At 38.6% G+C, this 16,591-nt stretch overlaps 1 protein-coding gene across 2 annotated transcripts in view; it reads left to right on the plus strand.

Moving 5' to 3' along the window:
- The window catches only part of TLN2 (talin 2), a 170,745-nt gene that overhangs the window by 122,229 nt on the left and 31,925 nt on the right, over window positions 1-16,591 (plus strand). Inside the window, exons 38-49 of one of the 2 annotated variants that reach the window (XM_035336333.1) lie at window positions 486-626; window positions 1,641-1,822; window positions 2,670-2,802; window positions 4,209-4,310; window positions 4,408-4,578; window positions 5,653-5,799; window positions 6,688-6,789; window positions 8,162-8,281; window positions 9,942-10,088; window positions 11,375-11,541; window positions 13,261-13,444; window positions 15,537-15,662. In XM_035336333.1, coding sequence (XP_035192224.1) covers window positions 486-626; window positions 1,641-1,822; window positions 2,670-2,802; window positions 4,209-4,310; window positions 4,408-4,578; window positions 5,653-5,799; window positions 6,688-6,789; window positions 8,162-8,281; window positions 9,942-10,088; window positions 11,375-11,541; window positions 13,261-13,444; window positions 15,537-15,662 — 1,722 coding nt within the window. The remainder of the gene's footprint in view (window positions 1-485; window positions 627-1,640; window positions 1,823-2,669; window positions 2,803-4,208; window positions 4,311-4,407; window positions 4,579-5,652; window positions 5,800-6,687; window positions 6,790-8,161; window positions 8,282-9,941; window positions 10,089-11,374; window positions 11,542-13,260; window positions 13,445-15,536; window positions 15,663-16,591) is intronic. The other variant, XM_035336334.1, reaches the window with a different exon arrangement.

Below are 16,591 nucleotides of genomic sequence, written 5' to 3' on the forward strand. Positions count from 1 at the left end.
TATCTTCTTAAGACTGGAAAGTTACAAAGTTACACAGAAGGTCCTTCATTTTGAAATATTTCTGTTAGATTATGAAAGAGGTTAGTTCATTCATGTGAAAATGAGAACAATAAATTCAGTTTGCTTTAAAAAAGAAAAGCTGTACGAGAGCACTAACCTGTTAGCCATTTCTACCTGCTGGAGCATGAGATGTACTGAGTGAGACATGATTTATGAGAGTCATCTGAGTGGAATGATTTAAAGCATTTATTCAGTCTTGTGAAGTAAAGCAGCTGTGTCAAGTTTAGGGTCAATAATCAGCTAAGTTTGAAAAAAAAAAAAAAAAGTTCAAAGAATCACATTCTTTCCCCCGGTGTTGCTTCTGGAAGAAGTTTCAATTTTCAGATGTCATAAACACAACAGTTTAAACCTATGCGGAATTCATCTTCATTCAATTTCACAAGGAAACCCTTTCACATAGAGCTCAATCATGATTTAATTTCCAGGCCCTGGATGGCGATTTCTCTGAAGAGAATCGCAACAAGTGCAGAATTGCTACAGCACCTTTGATAGAGGCTGTGGAAAATCTGACAGCGTTTGCTTCAAATCCGGAATTTGTCAGCATACCAGCACAGATCAGCACTGAGGTAGGCAGGATTTTGCGCTTCAATCCTGAAAAAAGTTGAAAACGTTGAAATAATCCTTTGGTGGGAGACATGAGGTGGGTGTAGAGACTTGGCCGTGGAATGTGGCTCTGCTCCTGAGTGTTCATAAGACATTCTGCAGTCTTTCACTTATCCTCTGATCTTGACTTTTCCACCAGTAAGATAAAACTAGTTATGCTCCAGCAAGCACTGGCAATCTCCTGTTAGTAAAGTTATATGATACAAGTGACTTGCTTATCATGTTAGCTGGATTCTTGCATGTGATAAAGTAATAAATCTCCTTTTTTTCCCTCAAGAACAGCTTTCACACACAGTCTAATTAGTTATGAAAAGGACTGAATGGATGTCACTGTGCTTCCTCCCCTCCAAACATGATGCAGAGTTACGATGACAAGAAGCAGTTTCTTTGCAAAGAATAACTTTTCACAGGTTATCTGTATTTTTCCCCAGAGTTTTGTCATCAATCCCTGTAACTACAACAGATCAGTATTTAAAGTAACTAATAAAAGTTTAAGGGGGGAGAAAATTATTCTAGCTTCATAAAAGCTTAGAAGTGCAGAGGTCAAGTATTATTACTGCCTTTACAACTGCTGCTTCCAGTTAAAATAGATATGAAAATGATGATCCAATAAGTGTTGTAGTCAGAGTAATTCCTTTGAAAAGAGCACACTTGCATGGATCTTACACTTTTTGTGACAAAAGATTTGTTAAATATCTCTAGTTTACAAGTGTCTCTGTTTTGTCCTGTTTATCAGCCAGATGGTGCCTTTAGAAACTTATACGCTGTTTTCTGAATTATGTTACAGAGAAAACAATTTGATGGCAGTGACTTTACTACAATTTGCATATTGATTATTAGTAAATATTGTAGTACTATACAAGAAACAATAATGCCATTACATTGCTTTTAATTAAACCTATTTTTAGTAGCAGAATGCATGTACAAACTCAAATAGCTATATAAATGTTCTTTATCTTGCACCTTTCTGACCACAGGGATCACGGGCACAGGAGCCAATTCTAGTTTCTGCTAAAACGATGTTGGAGAGCTCATCTTTATTGATCAAGACTGCTCGTTCTTTAGCTATCAATCCAAAAGATCCCCCTACTTGGTCTGTACTAGCTGGTCATTCCCATACTGTCTCAGATTCTATTAAGAGTCTTATCACCTCTATCAGGTATGTCTTCAGTAGTAAGTACCATCCAGACTACTTACCTACATGGGCTGTGTGGAAAATTGTAGTTTTTGTGGGCAGGTCAGATAGTAAATAAATTCTCTTCTATCTATTCTTTACTATAGTCTTCTTGGTTTAGCTGTAAGAATGTCATTACCAAGTGTGAACAACATCTTTTAATATTTGAACTAAACTGCTCTATCTATTTATTGCAGACAAATTTTGAACTCATTAGGAGTGTACTCTGTCCTTAACGACTCAATATCAATGAAGTCTAAATTGTATGAACGTAGTGCACTAGGGAGTGTTTCGGTTGAATTATTTTCTGGTAATGATTATACTGATGAAATAGCAAACTGCACATCAGGACAAAGTACTTCAAAACTAATTTTCATTAAGAGATACTTGGGACTGAGTTTAAAAAAATAATGACCAAGGAATTATTTTCTGAGACAGTTGCACTGTGCAGAAATTGGAATATTTATTCCATTTGCCTGTTTCCAAGTGTCTGTTGCGTTTTCATGTTGACCTGATTGGGCTAATCCTCTGATATAGTGAGGAGGTTGAGGTTTCCCTTCTCTTCTGAGGCAGCTCACTTATTTCTGTGTAATGAGGAATATTTCCTTCCGTGCTCCCTTTTGTCTCCAGACCTTGTACTGATTTTTACAAAGTGTTTGGAGTACTTGGTACATAAATCAAATCTTGTCAGTACCACAAAGCTTGCTTAGGTCCTTGTTGTCCTCCTCCCATGTGCTTTATGTATCATCAGTTAATGAAGTGTGCTGGTGTGCGTTCAGGGTAGAGCCTGTCTCCTTCTCATTGTGCTCAAATTACTATTGCTGTCTTTCAGGGATAAGGCCCCAGGCCAGCGTGAATGTGATTACTCTATTGACGGGATCAACAGGTGCATCAGAGACATTGAGCAGGCTTCACTTGCAGCTGTCAGTCAGAGTCTGGCCACCAGAGATGACATATCAGTGGAGGTAAGGGAGATGGCACAGTAACAGAGGAGCACTGAGCAGCCTCGCTCACCCTGCTTCTTTCATTTGCATTTGAATGTGTAAAGCTGAGCACTCAGCAGAATCTATGCCTGAGGGAAGATTTTTTCTTGGTAGAATCTTTCTAGGTAAAATCACATGGCTAGCTGAAGTGCTTTGCTTCTGGGAAGGTAACAGAATCACCAGTACTGGTGAAAGTAGTTATTTTTAAGAACCACCTGTGTATCATTTTGGTTTCCTTTGGTGATATGACTGGTAGTTAATGTTTCTGTGGTGTCTGGCTTTGTGGAAGTCAGGGTGTTTATGAAATGAATCTATTGCTAGAAGTGCAGTGATATAAATGTCCTTTTTATTAATGTATGTTTTGTCATTAAGTAACTGAATTCCATAATCAATGTTGGTATGTTCTCATTTTTCCCCCCAAGGTGTCGTATTGTACTGTTGCTTCCTGAAATTACATCTGTTTGTGTTTTCCAGTGGTCTTTTTGGGCTGTAATGCTGCATACTAGAAACCTTTCAGACTAAATGAAGCTGTATAAAATAAGCTTTTACAGGAAATATATCATAGGTATATTTTTTATTTAAATAATCAAGTCTCAGCTGTCATTTTGAATGGAAATAGTACTTAAAATAGCAAGTTAATTACAAAGCAATATAGAAATATAACTAAATGGAAGAATAGTATTTTTCTCTTGCCTTGCATGAGAATGAGCTAAAGCCTGGCTGTCAAGACATGATCCGCCTTTGAATTAAAAGCCAGTATTTGTCTTAGCAAGCCCACTAGTATGCGCTTAGAATTCTGTCCCGCAGAGTGTATTTGGGGGTCAGTCCACATCTCTGAGATGTCATCTTTGTCTTTCACTACTTATGAATTTCAGCTGTTGGTTTCAAGTCTAGAGCAGAGCTCTTGTGCTGTATTGTTTTCTTTGAAAAATATCTGCATATTTAAATGGGAGCTCCTGCTGTTTTTTCCTGATTACTGTAGCAATATCAACCCTTTGCGGGGCAAGAATAGGTGTTTTATTTGTTTTTTTTTTTGTTTGTTTGTTTGTTTGTTTGGGGTGAGGGGAGGGTGTCACATTGCAATGATAAATGGCAATTGATTTGCTACTGTCAGCTGGAGTAGGAGGGAGCCATCTTTCCCTTCCCTCCCTAAACCTGCCATAGCAATCTAAAGAGCAGTAGGGCCTATCTCAGTGTTTTCATATTTTGAAGGATAAAGGAGAAGAAATGATCATGGAAATCAAATGGACAGCGTGCATTTTTGTCATGGTGTAGTTGGTCAATTAACAGTTGGAAATATTTCAGTTGGTCAGTCTGGTAGTTATGGTACAGTATGACTTGATAAGTGAACAGCTGTAACAATAACTGACAGCTTCTCTTTATATTAGGCTCTACAGGAGCAGCTAACATCAGTTGTTCAGGAAATTGGCCACCTAATTGATCCCATAGCTACCGCAGCACGGGGAGAAGCAGCTCAGCTTGGGCACAAGGTACAGTTCTACATTTTATAAATGTATGTTAGTTAAAGAGTACCATTCTTCATCTTAGTTCTGAAATGGAGTTAAAAGATTATTTTGGATTTCCTAGGTTACACAGCTGGCAAGTTACTTTGAACCCCTAGTTTTAGCTGCAGTTGGTGTGGCATCCAAAACTCTAGATCATCAGCAACAGATGACAGTGTTGGACCAGAGCAAGACACTTGCAGAGTCTGCCTTACAGATGTTGTACGCAGCTAAAGAAGGAGGAGGAAATCCCAAGGTATAGTCACTGTGCGTAACAAGCAAATCATGAGAGGAGGAAGGGTGAAATGCATCCTGCAGTGATGCAGCCAAAGAAGTGTGCATGACAAGGTGAAATTGTCAATAAGTTGGTGCTGTAATAGTAGTATGGAGACATAGGCTGTGGTACAGTCATTGACGGTAGAGATGTTAAAACTGGGGTTTGGAATACGCTTGGACAGAAATGGGATAAATGAAGAGATCTGCCCACCAAGTGCTTTGAAGCAAGTGTGCACCCACTCTCGAAGGGTCAGGCACAGTGTGCTCTGTGTTTTGAGGCACTTGTGCACCTGCTCAATAAAGGGTGGGCACAGCACATCTACTGTATTAAGGGTGTGCGCAGCAGGCCAGTGTCCTTGAGATGGGTGTGTGCACCTGCTCTGTAAGGGGCATGTGAAGAGTGTCCAGTGTCTTTAGGCATACATGTGCCTGAATTGTAAGGGCCACATATGCCTGCTTTACTGGGGGCAGACAGTAGCATGCTGCACCCACCCCTTCCAAAGCAGGTGCAGCCCGTGACTCCAAGACAATGGGTGCATCGCACATGCCTCTGTTACAGTGGGTACAGCACACCACCTCCAGGGCACTGTGTATGCCCCTAATAGAGTGGGTGTGCACACTGTGCCTCAAGAGACTGGGCGCTCTGCGCATGACTCTACAACAGCAGGCTCAGCAGGTACCTCCAAGATACTGGGAACACTGCATGCAGTCCCTTATAGAGCGGCCACACACAGTGTGCCTTATGATACTAATAAATTATACATGCTTTAGGATACTTACAAATTAGGTGTAGTGTGTGCTTCCAAGACACATGGTATGTGCAGCCCACCTTTTAAAAAGTGGGCACGTTCCCCCGGCAGAGCATGTGTCTCCAAGACACCTGGTGCGATCAGTCCGACCCTTATACAACAGGTTCTACCAACCTATTTTATTAGGGTCTTTGTATTAAGATAAGATTTTCACATATTTTAAGCTTTATTTTTAAATCATACGGGCTTTATTGTTGCCTTTCTCTTATGGAATGTTGATTTTTATCTTGTTCTCTTTATTTCAGGCATCGCATACACATGATGCAATCACTGAGGCAGCTCAACTGATGAAAGAGGCTGTGGATGATATCATGGTTACCTTAAATGAAGCTGCTAGCGAAGTAGGCATGGTTGGAGGCATGGTAGACTCGATAGCAGAGGCAATGAGCAAGGTGAGGAGAAAAGTGAAGAGCACCCTTTTTTCCCTGGCACTTAAAGCAGATCCACAATGTAGGGTTCTGGAGAAGTTACTGCTAATTCATCTCAGTGTTATGTGGTAACTGATATGCAACAACAGACAATTCAGTGGTTGTTTGACTTCACGATACGTGCTATTTTTCAGACTGAGATGTGGGATGGTGTTCACGTTACTGAACTAGGTAGTAACTGATGACTACAATTACTTTGGAATGCTTTTGTCTAGCACCATGCTGACAGTGGGAAAAAAGGTCATAAATATAGGTCAGCTGTATTTCTAATTGTCCTCCTTTTCTTATTTAAGTTAGTATTTTAAATGAGTAGCATCTCAGCCTTGAAGCAGACTAGTGCCTGTGGGAAAAAGCAGCAAAGCCTGAGGTGTCTTGCTGTCTTTTGAATGGTGTCATACTGGAATATTGCAACTGTAACATGTAAATAAGCTGAACCAAAAAAGTGAGCTTTTTTTTTTTTCTTTTTTTGTTCTAAAGGGGTGCAGAACTGGGAATCTAAAGTAATTTTTTTCTCATGAATAAATTTAGCCTTTACACATTCATTTCTGCATTAGTGGAGAACAACAAAAGTTGGTATGAACTTGCATGGAAAGTTGGCCTTCCACTTGAAAACTCCTTTAACCAGGCTCAATTTATTTTCACAAAATAGGATAAAGCATTTTTTTTTTTATTCCTATCTATCTATCTATCTATCTATCTATCTATCTATATATATATCCCTGGTGCATTGTCTTTATTTGCATATTTGGAAAGAGCGAGATTATTAAAAATACATAGCAAATTCCCACATAATATTGAAATTATCTATTATGAGATTTTTACCTTTTCCATAACTTTCCTACATTCCTGCAGCTGGATGAAGGCACACCTGCAGATCCCAAGGGAACATTTGTTGATTATCAGACCACTGTGGTGAAATACTCTAAAGCTATTGCTGTTACAGCACAGGAAATGGTAAGAAATTTGGCCAGACCTGAGTAAAAGCTCTTTTGTGTACATAAGCATCATGGAACTCATTACATGCTGTTGAGTAACTCTGTGTAATGCTGTTTTCCAATAATCTTGTCTATTTGGCAATAACTCTATAAAAGAAGCCACGATTTTGTTAAATCCACTTGGGGACCTTACTGGTGTGCTGATAAGGTTGCTCTTTAGAAGAGGAGTGTTGGGTCTATGTATTGTGTTGCAGCTGTTGTACAAAGATACTTCTATTTAGTTTGTTTTCTATTAGAAATGCAGCAAAAATATGTTTGTTCTTTTTAGTCAGTCTGCTTATTTGTTGCTGAAATACTGCCCTAGGTTTATTGATGACTGCAAGATGCCTTTTCACAGCGTGTGCTGTAATTTAACTTAGCCTATGAAATAACATCAGTTTTTTCAGATCACTGTAATACTTATGAATGCAGTTCAAGATGTTAAATTGTTTTTTCATTCATTTGTGAGATTAATCTGGGTTTAAAAACGGAACAAAAGAAACTTTATTTGAAACTGTTTGTTTCAGTATACTGTTTATGATAAAAATGTTTTAAGTTTTGAAGAATACCTCGTTTGTTTTTAAGAGTGATGGCGGATTATTAGTGTATGTTTGATGCAAGAATTTCCTGTGGAGAAGATTTTTAAGAAATTGTTTGGTTTTGCAGTCCAGAAATGTTGATATTACTGTTCTCTATGACATGACAGCTTATTTGTTAATAGTAGGAATTTGTCTAAAACTAGTTTTGCCTCAAGGATGGAATTTCGTGGCTTTTGCTAACATAAATTGGAGAAAGAAGAAGTAGTTTTGTTTAAAGGTAGGTTTTTCCTAGAGAGATGCTCCAGCTTTTATACTGATGCTGCACCACGGCAGTCTGCATATGTGGCTATTTCTTTGTATTCCTATCTTAGACACGTTTTGCATCGATCCTGGGACTTTCTCCATTTTTATGCTCCTATGCCACACGGGCTGAGGCTGATATAGGCTACTTCACTTTTGCCAACATAAGGTGGCTCTGAAAGGCAAAGCCCACATCACTATTCAGTGTGAATAACTGTGTAGCTGGCGTATTGCCCTGCTATGTCAAAGGGTGAATTACCAGATCTAACTGCTGCTCTTTGATTACTCCGGATGTTCTGCGAGTGCCTGGTTACTGTGACTCTAATAAAGCATGCTCGCTTGGGTTTCCTCACGGAATTATTGCTGGAAGACAACTCCCTTATACTTCAAGCATTTTTCCCTGTTTCATCAGTGTGGCCAAACAAATGAGTGTGCTTCTAAACTGGAGTGTATTAACAAATTATTCTCATGCCTGTCATTTTTCTTTCTCTCTTGCTTGTGTTCTTTTTTCAGATGACTAAGTCGGTTACTAACCCCGAAGAGTTGGGAGGACTTGCATCACAAATGACCAATGACTATGGGCATTTGGCTCTCCAGGGCCGAATGGCTGCAGCTACAGCTGAACCAGAGGAGGTCTGCAGCTTTTAGACCTCTTTATTCTGTGCACACGGTGGCGTCAACATGGGTATTCTTTTACTATAGGGAATAAGTTTTCTATTAGTAGAGCTATGAATCAGCAGATTTTTAACAAGCATTAGGGATTACGCAAAAGCAATAACATTTCAATTTGCTGTAAGAAATTGGTATAAGATCAAAGAATAGAAATGTTCAGTGAAAACCTCTATCCAGCTTCAAAAATCAACAGCTTGTGATGATAGTTAACAATCCTTTAGATCAGGTCAGAATCCTCCAAATCGCTTGAGGATATCACTTACAGACAACTTGGAAACACAGTGAAAGCTATTATTTACTATACAGCTTTTCTTAATGTCATAGGATCTGATGAATTACAAATATATTTATTTATCTTGCCTGTAAGAGATTTCAAATATAACTTTCTGTTGTACTTGGAAAAAAAAAAAAGTACTTCCTATACTTATTTTCAAGTATAGCTTCCTGACAGCAGGATGTGGGCACAGTAGGAGCACAGTTGTCTTTTACTTCCAGGCATCTTTCATACCTTAGAATCAGAAAACAATGTTGGAGGAGTGGCTTCCTTACATGGTATTAAGCTCCTCACACTTACTATTTACCTCAATTGGATTAACCAGCTATAGTAGGTGCTGCATATTCTGTGAGCAAAAATATTTTTTTCTCCTCTTTTAATTGAATTCCTCTGGTTATGGAGCATAGAAGAACTTGGTCAAGATGGGGGTACATGAGATGTATCAGGTTATCTAGATAAAAGATCTCCACAGAGATTTTGACTTTGTAATTAGGTTTCACCACTGATAGACTACTTGAGTGCTTCATGATCAGTGGCTAAATGAAAAGTGATGTCTTGCATTCAGCTTTATATTGTTAAATTGAATGACCATTGCACGTTACTTTTTGCCTGAAGTAGAAATAATTTCATTTGTGATACTAATGGCTGTGAGTCCTGCTTACATATTAATCCAAATACAAAATTACATGCCTCAGTACATGCAGGTACTAGAACTAGCACACATTTCCAGTCAGGGACACCACACCTTATGCTATATAATTATTAATAAATCAGAAGTAGCTCAGTTTTCAATATCGCATATGGACATAGTCACTGCTGGGGCGATGAGAATCTGTGCAAGATTCAAAAACAAATGAAACAAGTCATGTATTCGTCAACCCAATTTCAACAGTGCAGAGCAAATGTTTACTTTTTACCCATCATAAATATGTTCAAGACAGCTCCTGCTGACAACAACGTCTTTTTGCTTTTTGATTCTGAGAGATTAAATAGCATTACGCCAATGCATGCAGCCTTCTTGGTGAAGTTGTGTGTGCTTGAGTTAAATACTCTTGGCTTGGATAAATGCCTTAAGCTAACCAGTTTAGGCTTACAGATGTGTTCTCTTTCCCAGGGTCTGGTTCACTAGCTCTCTAGTTTAATCAGTAAGCCTTTTGTAGGGGCTACGTGAGTAGATGACAATAAATCAGTCCAATCTCTGCCAAAAATATAGTGATGGGCAGAAGTTTGGTAATAAGGAATCACCAGAGTGAACACATTTCCGTTTGTGTTGACACAATGTACCAGCATGACATTTACTTACTTTGCTTTTGCTCCCTTCTACCCTGTACCTCCTTTATCATGTAGATAGGGTTCCAGATCAAGACTCGGGTGCAAGAACTTGGTCATGGCTGTATTTTTCTTGTGCAAAAAGCTGGTGCTCTCCAGATTTGCCCTACAGACAGTTACACCAAAAGGGAGCTGATAGAATGTGCTCGTGCTGTGACTGAAAAGGTAAGGCATCCATCTGTATTGTCCCACAGAGTTTGTCTACTAGACTTCACCAGGGAGTAAATCAGTCAAGTTATGTGTATGTTCACAAAATATTTTTTTTCACTTCCCATTATACTATGATACAGACGGAATTATTGTAGGTTCTTACTTTCCTTCTTTTCTTTCAAGTGTTCAATACAGTTCATGTACTAGATAAGTCTCAGTCCTGTTTCTAACTTATAATAAAACATTATCGTCATACTGGAGGGACTGTGGTCCAAATCTGGTCCCCAAGACATGAGATGCCACTTGTGTCTTACTTCCCTGGAAACAGTAAGTCCATGTAGGTGGCAACAACTGTTATGATGAGGTTGGTTGAGGACATGTTCTTTGTTCATCAGTGTCCTCTGCTTTTAAAACTGGACTGTCCTCATGCACTTAGCACATGGTGCAGATGCCTCGGGTAGCTTGCATATGTAGGTTGCACTTGTTTGGACTGAAGTACCGTTTGGATGTAGATGTTTGTTACCAGATGGTGATTGTTTTCAAGTGAGTGTTTGAACTGGAGTGGCAATGATGCCTTAGCTCTGTAGGACTGCACTGTGACTACAGTACAAGACACGGAGCCATTATTTTCTTCACAGGTTTTCTGCCAAATGTTTATTGACCAAAAAGGGATAGGAGGGATCTCACCTCAGCAGCAGTTGTGTAACATCAGCCAGCAGAAATTCACCACCTTTACTATTGTCTGTATGACAACATTGAACCACAATGAGAAATTTTTCTTATCCTCGTGATCATATTACTGAGTAGTGCCAGAGAGATGGAAAAGTGACCCTGAAGTAAATGTAGCCAGGCCCTTTATTGACTGTACAAAGTATTGCAAGATAATTGGAATTCTTATTTATTGTAGCAGGGGCAGCTTTTCTTTTCTTTTAGATAATAAGGAAGACAACTGCTTATAGTATTGATAGCCAAATGCCACTGTTTATGCTCTGAGCAGATATAGATAAGACCTTCATGATCTGCTCATTTATTGCTTATTATGCCTGATTAAGAGACAGCCTGTCTTAGCATGAATGACAAAGGCTAGTAACAGGCTTCCTATGGTGGAAAACATAACCTATGTGACTAATGCACTTACAAAGCAAGAAAGGAAAAGGAGAGTTTTGTTCAAGTTTGCAAAATAACTGTGTGGGATCAGTTTCAAATGTTGATTGCAGTCGTTTTAAAGAGCAAACTTAACTCCTATCAGACAAAAAGGGTTTGTTTTATTGACCACCTTGTTCATTTATTGTTGTTTCCAGGTCTCCTTAGTTTTGTCTGCCCTTCAAGCAGGAAACAAAGGCACACAAGCCTGTATTACTGCAGCCAGTGCTGTGTCTGGGATAATTGCAGATCTAGACACGACTATCATGTTTGCTACTGCTGGAACCCTTAATGCTGAAAACAACGAATCATTTGCAGACCACAGGTCAGTGTAACTGAAAAAGACAGAAGAGTGCAAGCACAGGGGAACAATGGAACTGGCAGAAGCAAAAGGCACGTGGAGATAAATTTTCTACCTTTCTAGATTCCCAGGAATGCAATCAAATGAAGCAGTGGAGTGAGAAGAGTAATAGGAAAATTAGGTTATGGGTAGAGGACAGCAAACCTCTCTTTGGTTATTTCTGAGAGGAAAGTATTTTTAACACCTGGAGATGATCTGACAAGAGTTCTCCCAACAGACAACCACATCTGTAGCACTATTTTGGCTTTTTTTTTTTGTTTTTGATTAAACTGTTTCATTGTATAGACTACCATGCACTGTCATTCCAGTAGGGAGAATCACTGTCCATGATGTTGAAGACAAATGTTGTCTATATGCTTTTTTTTTTCCAACAGCTGTTTATGACTGTCTGCTAGTTTTTCTTCCTCAACACTGCATATGATTAATGCTGATGTAAGCAGCAGTAAGAAATGGCACAGCTATGCCACATGTTTTCTCCTTTGGGAGAGAAGCCAGTTTTTCCTTCTAGTAGCATCTGGAATATAACAATCTCAGTGTTTCTCAACACATTAAGAGATTTATGCCATCTGACTGACTATGTTTGCAGTAAAACTCGGGGCTTCACAGACACAATACTGAATTTTTGCTTAGCAACCTATCTGGCCAACACAGCTGTTGGAGAGCCTGCATTTATTTCCTGACTTGCTACCAGTTGCTCAAGAAAGAGGCAAGATGTAATGGTGTGTAAGTTGTTGCTGTTCTACAGAGTGGAAGTCGAGGCTTGGTCTCTTTTCACTGGGCTAATGTTTTCTTTGTTGCTTTATGGCTAGATACTGAAGACTGGCCTCAAACAGTTTTCCCCTTAAAGCTATGAATTATAAGGACATTTGTTAGTTTAGATTACTGAAGGTAAATGAAGGCTAAATGGTTGTACCATACCAGTCTTTTAGTTTCTTAATGTGTGTTACTTACACACATTAATGTGTGGAACTTAAAGCTTACCTGAAGACCATGGAATGAGAGTCTCTCCCTTTGTTACACTGAGTGAGTTGGAAAAACCAACAACTTATTTTCTTGCAGGTGCCAATAATTTCCAGGCAGACTTTTTATATGTCTACAATTATAGCTCTCAGTTAACTTGTGTCATTTGCGAAGTGTATACTCAAAATGGTTTCTTTTTCTTTAATCTGAATGTTGCTGTGTGTTTGTTTGCCTGATGTGCCAAAACTTAGGTATATGGTGGTGAAGGGGAGCCCTGATAAGGTCATGTTGTTTGTTCCTTTGGCCATTCTTGCTGCTGCTTCCCTCTGTCAAAATGATTGTTTTCATTTCCATATGGTATGCTGGTTAAGGTGGAGGTTTGACACCTGTCAGTTTGTTCACAGCATGGCTTGATTTTCTTCAGTGTTAAAACGCAATGTTTTGTTCCAAGATTTCCCTTTTTCATGTATTTTCAAGACAGGGTAACTTCAGTGAACTGCCTTGTACATAATACTGTAATAAATGTAATGCTGCTGTTTTAATTATCTTGTTATTTTATTTATTTGTTCTTAAATTGCAGCCTGGCTTGTGATAGATTGTCATGACTGGTGTGATGACTTACATCAGCTCTTTTATGAAGATGTTAGTCAGCAGAACATTGAAAAACATGTTTTTTTCCTCTTCTCCTTTTTACTCACTTCCCCACCTTTTTTTTTCCTTTAGGGAAAATATTCTGAAAACAGCAAAAGCACTAGTTGAAGATACAAAATTGTTGGTTTCTGGCGCTGCCTCAAGTCAGGACAAATTGGCTCAAGCAGCTCAGTCATCAGCTAACACCATCACTCAACTTGCAGAGGTTGTAAAATTGGGAGCAGCTAGCTTGGGATCAGATGATCCTGAAACACAGGTGAGATTTCTTAACATTTTTTGATGCTCTGAAATAGACCAAAGGGGTTTACAGAAGTTGAAAAAGAGGCTAAAGGAACTTTTTGTTTGATAAGACCTTATAGGCCTTGTACTTTAAAGCAAGATAGCAGGATTTACCTCTCTGGGGACTCTTCTGGGTCAGACATAGCTCATTTTTAAAAATGCAATCAACAGTCTAGAACACCAAGTGGAAATAGACAAGCCTTTATATAAGACACTCGGTTTTATTTCACGGGTGTGTTATGGCTTGGATGCTTTTGGCAAAGTATTGTTTTTGCTAAGTTATGATGGGACTCCTGAGTTATCACTTAGTTGTAAATACATTGCATCACTTTAAAGCTATTTATTGAGCTTACAGCTGAACTAGGCACTGTGTTACTTGCATAGGCTAAATTCTCAGCATTTGATATCTATCTCTGAGTTTTTTTAATTTAATGCAGTAACTTAAGCTTTCAGTGTAGGTTATCTCAAATATTTCTTCAGTTGTTTCTTGGGATCTTGGTGAAATGGAGGTTTACAACTGTTGAAGATGTGCCTGTGGTGGCAAATTGGTTTGAAAAAGTCTGCTTGTTTGCTTAGGGCTCTGAAAGGGATGTGTGTTCTGCTTTTGCATGATTTCCATGATGGAGTAAACTTCCAAGATGTTCCTCTTTGGAAAAAAAACACTGCTGGAAATATGTTCTTGTTTTTAACAGAGGATTTCCTTAATCTAGTAACATATTTGCAAATTTAAAAGATTTATCATTGTTTTACTCTCCATGTAAAAGCTGAGAATGAAGTATCTAGAATAAAAGCTATTTTACAAAAGTAGGTATTTGAGGGAGCAATTTTATATTGCCAGTTGAAAATTTTAAGTGCACCATTTGTCCTAAATGGAGCATTTCTAATAGCTTTAGCACACAATACCATCACAGCATTTTTCTGTGGAAGCAAAACTGACTTTACCTGATGTGATAGAGTTTCAGATGTTTTACAGTGGTGAGGACTTCACTTTATAAAGGTTACAGTGAACTAAAAACAGGCATAAAAGATCATAGAATCATTTAGGTTGGAAAAGACCTCTAAGATTATCTGGTACTACCTTTAACCTAGCACCGCCAAGCTCACTATTAAACCATGTCAATAAGCTCAGCATCTACATGTTGCATTTCAGATGCTGAGCACATTAGCATTTATAGAATCACAGCTTTGGAAGGAAGCTGCTGTTATGTAATGCTATAGAAATGCAGTTACTGAGAACTGACTCTGCCTTTTTTTTCCCGAGCTTTATTTTTCTTGAATGTGTTAATATTTTTTCTTAAGATGAAAAAATATTCTGAAACCTAGGAAAAATACTTAGCACATTTTCTGTAAGTGGAAAGCACAAGGGAGAAGGCTTTGGAGAAATTATTTCAATAGTACCCTATAGTATCTAACAAGGCTTTAGTGTCTGTGTATTGTCTGTATATAACTTCTTGTGGTGTCTATATATTGTCTGGGAGTTCACTACTTGAGCATTCTTTTAGGAAGCAATATCTCTAGATTTTACTTTTCCTGCCCTTAATGACAGGTAAGGTGTATGGCACTTAATTCTGTAAGGCCACTTAAGGAGACTCAACATCCTTTTCCCTAAAGTAATGTCTCCCTCTAACATCTAGCTGAAGCAAATACACTTGCTTTTTAGTAGCGAATTTCACAGTTGGTATGTAGTGGTAGTTTGTAACTGTATAATCAGTCCATTTAATTGCTGTTGTCTGAAAAACATCAACAAGAACATGGGGTAAAGTAAACCTGTTACAGAAGTTCAGAGGAACAACAGCCTACTTGCAGTCAGCATTTCAGTTTCTTCCCAGGAAATAGTCATTTTTATAAACTGACTGGTTGTATGAAATACTGTAGCTATAAACAGTTTTTCCTTTTCTAGAATATTACATGTTTTATTGGGGTAGAGAGAGGGAGGGTGATTATATTGGTGTATGTTTGTGTCGTTAACTCTCACTACTAGGCTTTGTTTAGCAGTTCTCTAAAAATCATGCTTTCATCCAGGCTAACATTTCTTGGCTGAGACTCAAGGCTATTTCTCATTCCTATAGGTTGTCCTGATTAATGCTATCAAGGATGTTGCAAAGGCCCTTTCTGATCTCATTGGTGCTACCAAAGGAGCTGCCAGCAAACCAGCAGATGACCCATCCATGTACCAGCTGAAGGGGGCTGCCAAGGTGAAAGCTTGTTCTTATTTTTTATCTGAAAGTATCAGGTACAGTCAGACTTCCTAGGAGCTGAAGCTTGGATTTCAGCAGTTTCTGGTTCACTGAGATTTCATCTCTTTCTTTGTTTCATTAGCATTCTGGGATGATACAGGAAAATAGTAAGATACTATTGGGTTTCCCTGAAGCTATCAGTTTTTGTAGGCTGTCAGGTAACTTTTGGGTTTTTGATGTAAGAACTGTAATCTTTCTAAAGAGAAACTTGCATCTTTTGCATGTCTGATGGCAAGTTCTCATCTAATACTGTTATAGACTAAATTGTATCTTATAAGAAAATGTTGCCTACATCCTGGAATCTAAATAATGCTCAAGATAAGCATGTTATATTCCTTATTTAGACCTTACAGGCTAGGGGGGAACGACACCACCAAGAATTCCACAGCAAGATGTTGTGCATGTCCAGTCCTTTTCTCCTAGATGTTTCCAGGAAGTAGTACATAAGTGTCAAAGCTCAAAAGTCATGTAGATTCCATCACATCTATGCTATATTTGTGCTATATTTTCCTTGCATCTGTGATGTATTATGACAGTGCCTCAGAAAGATCTTTCAACTTTGTGTCTGCAAAATATTTCCAGATGTGGAGACTTAGGCAGTATTACTTCTGCTTTCACGTTATGGGAGTGTAATGATAGCTTTTTGTCTACAAGTTCTTACTCATGTCTCTTCCTTACCTGTAAGACCTGCACGTCTGTTCCTTTTGGAGCAGATGAGAACAGCATGCTGTAGAGGCACTACTTAAAAATGACCAGTCTAGCCAAGAAAAGCAGTTTCTTGGCTCTTTTTGCTCTGAAGAGCTATCTAATTCCTAAACTCAACAAGCTGACCTTTCTGTCTCTTAATTCCCAAGACTTCAAGTGTGACTAGGTATTGTTTGTATGTC

Source organism: Oxyura jamaicensis, chromosome 10, assembly GCF_011077185.1.
Source record: "Oxyura jamaicensis isolate SHBP4307 breed ruddy duck chromosome 10, BPBGC_Ojam_1.0, whole genome shotgun sequence".
NCBI lineage: Eukaryota > Metazoa > Chordata > Aves > Anseriformes > Anatidae > Oxyura > Oxyura jamaicensis.